At 34.6% G+C, this 10465-nt stretch overlaps 1 protein-coding gene across 2 annotated transcripts; it reads right to left on the minus strand.

Moving 5' to 3' along the window:
• Positions 1-819: 819 nt before the first annotated feature.
• Positions 820-5987, minus strand: LOC102614724 (DNA repair protein recA homolog 3, mitochondrial). 2 transcript variants are annotated; one of them, XM_006475411.3, is made up of 8 exons: positions 5598-5987; positions 5220-5277; positions 4727-4944; positions 4207-4294; positions 3789-3961; positions 3331-3477; positions 2146-2277; positions 820-1610 (listed from the first exon to the last, which is right to left on the minus strand). In XM_006475411.3, exons 1-8 carry the CDS (start codon positions 5673-5675, stop codon positions 1221-1223), a joined length of 1284 nt encoding a protein of 427 aa, XP_006475474.1. In that variant the 5' UTR covers positions 5676-5987; the 3' UTR covers positions 820-1220. The 2 variants fall into 2 exon arrangements, with proteins under 2 accessions (XP_006475474.1, XP_024953038.1); XM_025097270.2 differs by having other exon boundaries at positions 5119-5277; positions 5598-5688.
• Positions 5988-10465: the final 4478 nt, after the last annotated feature.

A 10465-nucleotide genomic window follows, 5' to 3' on the forward strand; every position in this document is an offset into this window, starting at 1 on the left:
TCTTTATATGTGATAAAGACTGATACAGACGTGACAAGATATGATAAAAAAATATCTCACTCGGCTAAAATTAATTAATAGACTAAGATATAAATTTGAAGCAACTCTCAGCTCTTAACTCAGAGCACACCTTCTTAACTTTGCTTACCCCAAAATCTAACACTCCCAGCAATTTCCTAAAGCTCATTAGTAGTCATCAAGTAATCTCAAAGTGCTTCAACTAACAATTAGCAAACAACAGTAACACATACAATGGTAATGAATTTATCTGGGAGGCTAGCAAATGGAGTCTTGAACTGGCTGCTGCTTGTGAAATATGGAAGAAATCAAATTCGGATTTGATGCAGTGGATACTTTCTAATCCAGTAATTAACATTTGGTTCTGCCATTTCTTGAAATCTCTTTTTTGATTCAAAATAGTGGTGTAACGTAGATCTCCTCTGTTCCGGTCATCGAATAGATGAAATAAATCGAATAGTAAGACAGATTTTCCTTTGCTAAGGTGATACCGGAGAGCTGCTAGGTCAATCAATGTTTCTTCACAACAAGACTTTCTGTTCACATTTTGGTTAATGATCATTCAAGCACTCTGCTTCTTTCATCATTACTAGTTTCAAATTGTGTAACAAATCACCATGGTTGATTCTCCCAACTTATTTCATCTGTTAAATAATACATCATAATCCAGCGGCTAGAACCAAGATAAACAACCTCATGGGAATGCAACAACAAAAAATTAAAAAAAGGGAAATGAGAAACGAAATTTTTACTTCAAAATGAAAAAAAAAATCTAGTGAAGAGAGAAGATGCGAAATAGGGTAAAGGGTAAAAGAGAGAACTGTTTAACAATTAGTAATACATCAATTACATTAAGAATGGTAGCTACGCATTTACCAATATGCAACTAAATGACTCAAAATTTGGACAAATTGCCCTGAATTTTCAGCACTTGATCCCTTTTGCCCCACGAAATATTATACATTACATTGAACTTAAACTGTCGTTTGGAAACTTTGATATTTGATTACAAGCAGGATATCATGCAGATTGCAGATAAGAAACACAAAGCCTTCCTGATCATTTATAAATCTGTCCTCACTGTCGGCTGAAATACCAACACAACCAATCAATCAGGAAGCACCTTTGATCCCATGGAGCAAGGAATCCTGCCAACCAAACAACAGAGTAAGCTTTCATCAACATTTAACACATCTGTACACCTAAGCTTCAACCACAGCAGCTGCCTCTTCATCAGTACTATCAGGTGAAATAGTTGAAACAGTTTCTTCAGTAGAGTCTTCATCAGTAACTGCAGTCTGTGGTTCCTTGTGGTCAACAACAAGCTTCTCCCTGAGCTTGATCACAAGTTCTTCTCTCACACTCTCATTCTCAACCAGAAACTGTTTAAAGGCTTCCTTACCACGAAAATTCCGATCATTATAAGTAAACATTGCACCAGCCTTACTTGTGAATTTGTGTTTTAGAGCTAAGTCTATGATCTCCGATTCTCGAGAAATGCCCTTGCCGAACTCAAGCTCAAACTGGGCAGTTTTAAAAGGAGGGGCAAGTTTGTTTTTAACAATCTTCACCGCAATTTGACTTCCAATAGTCTGCAAAACACAAAAATGTCAAAGGACATTTAGGAACAAGAAATGCACAACAAAAACTTTGATCTTAACAAAATAAATATTGTAATGCTGTCTTAACACCAGCTGGTCACCAGTAAATAACTGAGATTTACTTGCAAATTCATTGAAGCACAAGCATCTACATAAATGATAAATTGATCTGATCGCAAGATACCACAGGACAAGTTCATAACTAATCAACTTGACCGGAATAGGATTTCTTGGGCGTGGCCAATGGTCTAAATGAGAGCCTCTTTGCCAGATCAAGCATGGGGAGATGGCAAAGCAATATGGTCTCAGGCCAAGAAAAGGCCCACAAAATAACTTGCAGCTAACCACCTTTAGAGTTACCCGGATTGGCAATGCCCTTCCTCCTGCCTTAGCAGGATCAGATTTAGACACTAAAGTTTAATGGCATTTGGAAGTGTAGGACCATGCCTTTAAATATATTGCATAAATTCACCATGCAAACTCATGGGTAGAAAGAAATGAGACAGAGAAGATAAGGTTTACATACCTCTTCACCCTTCTTGACAAGCCCTATTCTCTTGATATTTAAGCGAACTGAAGCATAGAATTTTAAGGCATTGCCGCCGCATGTAACTTCAGTGGGGCCACCGAAGCCAAAAGTACTGAGTTTTGCCCTCACCTGCAATCAATAAGTGTTATTTGAGAATTAAAAATCAATGAGTGTTATCACTCTTTTATTAAGAAAACCAAACTTCACTTTCCACTAGTAAAAAAAGAACATTCAGGAAAAAAGAAAATAGAAATAGTGGCACTCATAAAATTCTCATGAATACAACAACTTTGCAGACAAAGGAGTGAGAACGTTAAAACAACTATAACTTATACTATAACCATGTCCGCAACTTGGGATGATAGAGTCTAATCTCCGCCAATCTTAAGGGAGCAGTCAAAGCTTCAATCTCAAAATCACAACATTTGGTAGTGCAGCAAATACATTTAAACAATAATCATCGCTGATAAATTATCGAACAGAATAAGGGGAAGCATAAAAAGAACTAAAAATAAATTGAATGCAAAGAACAGCTTGATTGCTGACACCTGAGACGACCTCAGGCCAACGCTATCTGGGAATGTTCAAAACAGGATACTTCCAGATTACCAAATCAACCTCATTCACAACATATTAGCTACAGAGGAATCTATATAGACATTAACCTCAAGGAATTGTGGACCTCAGAACAGATTAGCTACAGAGGAATCTATACATAGACATTTACCTCAGGGAAGAGCGGGTTACTTTCTCAAAATAGACCGAATGACCATCAGAAATTTATGTGCTCTAACAGAGAACATTTTTTGAGATGCAACCCATTAAAATTAAGAACATATAAAACTTTGGTAACAAGAGTTCAAATCACAAATCAGAATAGGAAAGCGGAGGGGGTTGAAGTGCTTCTCTATTTACTATCCCTATGCCTCTAAATGGATGCTTCCAACAATGTATGACAGTGCTCCAACAATGCTTCCAAATTGACTAAATCTTAACAATTTTTCAGCAAGGACTCCAGCATTAACTAGGTAACAAAGTAAAGCTTCAAAAGCTCAGATCAACAAACATGCAGTTCACAGGGGATGAAAATTAGGTCCACAAAAAGGCAGTTCGCAAAGAGATGAAAAATTATAGATGACCTGAAGACTCATCAATGATTTTATTAAGGTTGATACTGAACACCTGATTAATGAAGATCAGAATAGTCTGAGATAATGATAATGAGTGGCTCAGTTTCCGAAGCGCCTGGCTCATTAGTCTGGCTTGCATTGCCATATGAGCATCACCCATCTCACCATCAAGTTCACCTTTAGGCACTAAAGCAGCTACCTGTCAGTAAGGATACAGAATAAAAAATATAAAAAATACATAAGTCTTGCCTCACAAAAATAACCAAAATCTGATGATATTGACCACCTACTCTAAAGAACTTTTAACTCATCAAGGATGGAAACAGAATGTTTATCGGTATGCATCACAGGAAGCAATCATTGCTTAGAAACATCCACAAACACACACACACACACACACACACACACACACACATATGTATTCCAGCAAAAACCAACAATTGTATTTAAGACAACCCAGATGCGTCCCCATGCAAAACATGTATGCACCAAAAAAAACACATTGCTTACACTATCAACAACAACTACATCAACAGAACCACTCCGGATCAGCGTATCCACAAGACTGAGAGCTTGTTCACCACAATCAGGTTGTGCAAGAAGCAAATTCTCTGTCTTTACTCCAATAGTCTCAGCTAGAGATGGATCAAGAGCATGCTCAGCATCGATAAAAACACAGTAACCTGCGTTGAAACAGCATAAGACAAATGTCTCAGTATCATGGTAGCTAAAGCCAAAGTATGTCAAAACAAAAACATCCTATTGATTTCACATTCCTCCCAAGTAGCAAAAGAAGTTGTAACGGGCAATATGAGAATCCAATCACTCAAATTCTTATCCTTATGACTAGAGAATTGGCAACGACTAATTCCACAATAAATTTAAACGGAAGTATGTAATAGATGAGATCTTTAAGAATATAAGAAACCTCCTTGTCTTTGTGCTTCAGCAATTACATGTAGAGCAAGAGTTGTTTTCCCAGAAGCCTCAGGACCATATATCTCAACAACACGTCCCTATATAAATAAATATCATCATAGAGTAAGCCACAACACATTGCAAAGCAAGATATGAGGTTGTTAGACAACACGAACTGTACGGTGAAACATGTGTTAGGACCCTCTCACAATAAAACTGAAAAAGAGGACCTACATAACTCAATTACTATAAAATAGAACTTTATCCAACTATTTTTTCCCCCTGTTTAACTGATATTTACATAAGTGATGCAATAAACACAGGTGTATAGTTAAAGAACAGAATGACATAGGAAGCTTTCAAGAAGCAAAAATAACAAGAGTCCCTAAATCTACTCTCTTTGATCAACATTTAAAATTATCACTTACAAGTCACTAACAGGATATGATACCAAATTTAAGAATTATTATAGCCTGTTGATTAACACAAACTTTGCAGCTCTTACATAAACCCAAAAAATTGCAATGTACCTTTGGAAGTCCACCAGTTCCTAGTGCTATATCAAGTGCAAAAGAACCTGTGGACACAACGGGAACATGTCTGGGAGTGACAGACCGACCAAGCCACATAATAGACCCTTTCCCAAATGAGCTAGTAATCTGATCCAATGCTTGTTGTAGGGCTAGATCTTTCTTGGACATATTCTCTTCACCAGAGTCACTCCCATCAGACTTAGACTTTCTTTTACCTTAAAAAATGTATAAAATTTGGGATTGTTATCAGCTTAATTTTGATGCAAACAAAAGAGCAGGCATTACATTTTGTGTGAAACAATAACACCAGCTCACAAAAAAGAAAAAATATTTGATTCTTCAATACGCATATATTTAAGTGGTCTTCGTTTATCTGTTACAAGACGTACAGCATTCGTTCATCTCAGATTATAAAATCTAAGGATACCCAGGAAATGACTTTACAAACAATAAAACTTCACAAAAAGCTTGGATTGAAACTTATTCACACTTTTGGAAGAAAAGTTGCAAATCTGAGTAGAAGTTTCCAACATCCCTCCCCTAAAGCTCTGCAAAACCAAACATAAACAAATAAATAATCATCAGAGAACAAAAAGGAAATAACTTTAACAACCCAAAAATAAAGTAAATATGAATTAATAAGTGCAACAATCTGAAGGTCTGACCGAAAAATATTTAAACGACCTAAAATGAACAAAAAAAAATTAAATTAAAACGGAGTCACAAACACAGTTAAGCAAACAGCAATTGCTTTTAACAATAAAACGATTCAAAGCTTCAATTTTCTTGATTACCAAACAGAGGTAAATGAATGAGAAAAGACAAAGAGGAATGGTTTTGCAAGAAAATTAAGAAAAGAGAATGTGACCTGTGGATGTGGGTGTGGTGGTGAGACTGAGAGAAGACAGCGTCTAAGTAAAGAAGCGTTTCGAAGGAGACTCGCCATGGAGACTCACAAACCAAAACTAACCAAAAATAAAAGGCAACAAAAAAATTAATGGTGAACAACTACAATTTATTCCATTTAATACCAAAGTATTGAACGTGTTGTGTGTTTATTGTTTATGTTCTTAGGGTTTTGGGGGTTTTGGACTTTTGGGTTCCGTCCCTTTTTACTGAAACTATTTTAATATTTTCTCTGGTTCAAGTGCCCCACTCCCACACAGAAACACTGTATGTGACTCTCTCTGCGCTCCTCAAAACCCAGAGTACGTCTTCCCAAGTTTTTAGGTTAAGTGGTATGATTTACTCCGACGTCATCTTTGTAAATAACAGTAAATTTTGCTTTAGCAGCCGTTTAAATCTACGTATTCTAAAGGCTCAGTTTGAGATTATTTTTAGGAGATGTAAAAATAATTTTAAAAAATTAAAAATTAATTTTAATATTTAATAAATATTTTTAAAAATTATTTTTAGTAAAATTATTATAGTTTATTGTAGATTTTGAGGAGTACCTTTCATTTTAAGTATATGTTTTATAATTAATGTAAATTTGTATATCTTATTATATATTACAAAAATCTAAAATGATCCTCATTAATTAGGAAATAAAATTATTCTTTAAAGAAATTACTATTATTATTATGAATCATATTGAGATAATGAAATAAAACTAAAATTAATAATATAAAATATTCATTTTAGTTATTAATTATTATACATACACAATAAAAATATTTTATATACATATTTATAAAAATGTATATAAATTTTATTCTAATATTTTGTCAAATCAAGTCATTTACATTCTTACAGTAGTTTAATAGTGAGATTTATCAAATATATACGAACTACTTTTAAAATTCATAAACTTTTAAAAATAAATTTTACCAAATGTTTAACTGATTCTCTTCGCAACTAATTATTTCTACAATACATATAAGAGTAATTATTTTAAAAGTTATAGAATTACTAAATTGGCTCCAGTTCTTTTGGTCAAATTAAAGTGTTTGTATATTATCTTTACTATACCCTTAGTTTTGATAAAGTATTAGAGTAATAGTTCTCTTAATTATAAATAACAAAAAGTGAAATGATTAAAAATACCCATGATTCTAAATAAAAATTAAGTCAGTGGTTATTTTTAGCTGATTTACATTTTTTTATTTACAATAAAAGTATAATTGAACTCTTATTATACTAGGGTTCTAGGATTTTGATTAGAGAATTCAAGAGAGAACAGATAAAGAATTTAAGAATTCAGAGGGAAAAGAGAAGAACTAACAGGGGTTGGAATTAATTTTATTACTGCTTTGCTTGCTTCCGAAAAACATAATGAGAACAACTTATTTATAGTAGCTCAACACAATCATAACTCTAATATACTTACCTTGAATTATAATTGTAATAAGAAAACCTAATTCTAATAAAAAAGAAATTAGAATAAATTACTAGAGTCCCAGCATTCCCCACCTCTAAAACATGCTTATATAAGATTAAATGCTTTATAATTGATGCGCCATGTAATTCATCTAAAAGCTCATTAATGACTGGAATGAGATAATGATCTTTGATGGTAGTCTTATTGAGAGCACGATAATCAACACACATATGCCAAAAACCATCTTTCTTTTTAACCAGCAAATCTGGGAATGAATAAAGACTAATACTATATTGAATAAGCCCCGCTTCTAACAACTCCAAAATAGTGCGATCAATTTCTTGTTTCTAGAGGTGAGATTAATGATAAGGTTGAATGTTGACTAGCAAACTTTCAGACAGTAATGATATATGGTGGTGAGGAGGAAAACCACTAGATTCAGAAAAAGATGCTAGAATAAGTTTCTAAAACCTTGTTAATAACTTATGGTGCTGATATATCTGTAATTATAGTTGTTAATACCATTATTTGAATTATTTGAAAAAAACAAATACCTTACTTTTCTTAAAGTAATAATATGTTAATCTCTCCTTGAGTAGCTAAGGCAAGAGATAAGGGATCATAACCAGTGAGCTGAATATTTTGTCCCTTCCAAGTAAACTACATGGCTAGCTTCAAAAAGTCCCACAATGTAGCACCCAAAGAAAGTAATCACTAAGCCCCTAACATAATGTCACTACCACTTACAGGTAGTAAGGAAAAATCAAACTGAAATTGGAAGCCTTGAATGGTCACTGGAACATTAGATCATTTTCCTGAGTTGTTGTTCACTCCCCATCAGCCACAGTAACTCGAAACTGAGTTTGTAGTTGTAACTAGACACGTACACTGCTTAGCAAAGGGAAGATTCAAGAAATTGTGTGTCGATCCAGAGTCAATTATGATAGTGACCCCATGTTTTTTTTAAATTTCCTTCAAGTCTCACAGTGTTTTATGAGGTTACGCTTGTAAGAGCTTTTAAAGATATTTCCATTATTTTTCTGGAGTGCCCTCGATTACCTCTACTTGTTCATCCTTTTCTTTAATCTTTACGCTAATTATAAAATTAGAGAAGCTTCACAACGATGCCTTGGCTTAGATTGTTCTTCACAATTGAAGTATAAGCCTTTTGCTTACCTATCAGCATATTCAACTACTTTAAGGCATGGGAATGGTGGAAAACTAAGATACGGGGTTCCTAATAGAGAAGGTTGTGAAGACCCACCAATTTTAGATACTGTTGGAGAAGAGTTAGAGAGAGATGGTGGTGGTCTGGTTATATTAGATCAAGGAGTTGTCCTTCAATTGGTTACAACTATGTATTCTTTTTAGATCTTGCAAGTTTATAAGTTTGTAAGAGCTAATAGGTTTTAGCATATGTACATTAGCTTTCATATCTTCTCGTAATCCTAAAAGAAAACAATTAATAAAGAAAATTTCTGGTAAATTATTAGTTCTGTCAGCCAATCTTTTGAATTACCACTAATAATCTAGAATGATTCCAGTTTGTCATAGTTTGGTAATAGACCCAACTATATCACTGTCTTTGAATGCTCCAAATTGAGTAAATAAAGATCGTTTGAATTAAGACCAAGTCATATCACCAATAGTTTGCTCTAACCAATGATGCCAAGGTAGTTAATCAATTTGGTTGTTCTCCATTGAAAAAAAGAAGTCAAGCCATATATTGCGTGCTTGCATGAGTTCTCTTTTATCATGTGTTGCAGGATTAGGTTATTATTATTATATAGGTACCCATTACGTGCTGCTGGATTAGGTTGTTGGTTATTAATTTATAGGTATGGTTAGGAACAACTTGGGAGAAAGCGAAAGATCTAGATTAGCTTGGTATTCCTGAATGATGTTAGTAAGATTAGAAAATATTACGAAAGCAATGGCATAGAAATACTTTTACGGCTACTGTTTGGGGAATAAATAGAAAATTAAAAATAAGGCACCACGTGTCGATGAGAAAGTTTTGTGACTATAAGTGATCCTTATGGGATACTCGACCTATACCAGGTACACTTTGTAATTGAGTTGGTACGCGAGGTACGCCATGTTGTGGTAAAGGAAAATCTCCAAAAATATTAACCATGTAAAATATCTCTATCGCCCATAGAAAATATTTGATTTTTGCAAGATTAAATAGGGAATATTTTGTTAGAAAATAGGGGACAACTAGCTGTCACACCTACAAAAAACAAAGGACAACACACCAAGGATAGTGGTTCTCAGCTGCCATATCTAAAAGCTATCTAGACAGCCTCTGCAGAGCTGTCCTGGACCACATTACAGTGTACATCATGTGTACAAGAAAACAAGTCATGCCAAAATAGCGTCCTTCTTGCTCCCCAAGTATGCTCCTAACGGCCCAAAAATCATCATAAAGGTAAAAAGACGAGAGATCTTGAAAAGCACAACCAAATCACTACCAGAAATGTGCCACGTGACAGGGCAGCCATGGTACTTTATATATAAAGCACACTTAGGTTCTATTTTTCACGTACACATGCACAAAAATACACACTCCGTTAAAAAGGCTCAGGCTCCTTCAACCTCCAACCTTCATTTTAGAGAGTTTGTAATCTCTCAACTCTTTAAAAAATTCAGCTGACTTGAGCATCGAAGTGTGGTCACTGACCACTGATGGCTCTACCTCTAACATTCTTTTATTGTTTTGCAGGTCTAAAGGCCCTCTTTCAAGCCCTCACCCCCCATATCTAGCCTTTAATAATTATCAGCGCTCTCTCATTCTTCTTCATCTCTTTCAAAACCCAAAACAACCCACACACTTTGATTAAGTGAGGTGTCATGTATCCCAAAAAAATTAATTTATTGTTTTGGTGAGGTTTACCCCTTTCATTTACATCCAAATGAACACCATTTCCACATAATAAAAACAACTGCAAGCATCTCTTCATTATAAGTGGACAAGCGAGGTGCTTTCCAGATAAGGATTTATTGATATAACCAGTAAGACGACCTTATTATGGGAAGACTGCTTTGATTCCATGTCCTAAAGCATCACATTTTGTAGAAAATGGCTTGCAAAAGTTAGCTTAGGCTAGAAGAGTAATGTAGGCCATGGCTTGGCATGGTGTTAGAGTGCAATTTATGCACTAGTTTTGCATTGTTTACTTCCCTTAATATCGATGTTTTGCATTTAATAATAGTGATTTACTTGTGATTTACTTTTGTAGGTGCAATTCTATTGATTGGTGATAAAATTGAGCTACAAGATGATGTTTAGGGATGATTGTTCCCTTGGAGAAATTATGAGCGGCAGAAGAACTTTGTTGATAAGGCGTGGGCGCGTGCTGTCAATTGCGGACCTGCAGTTTTTAGTTTAACGTGTTTTATATTTTTGGCTATTT

The sequence above is a fragment of the Citrus sinensis genome, chromosome 1 (genome assembly GCF_022201045.2).
Source record: "Citrus sinensis cultivar Valencia sweet orange chromosome 1, DVS_A1.0, whole genome shotgun sequence".
NCBI classification, from domain to species: Eukaryota; Viridiplantae; Streptophyta; class Magnoliopsida; order Sapindales; family Rutaceae; genus Citrus; species Citrus sinensis.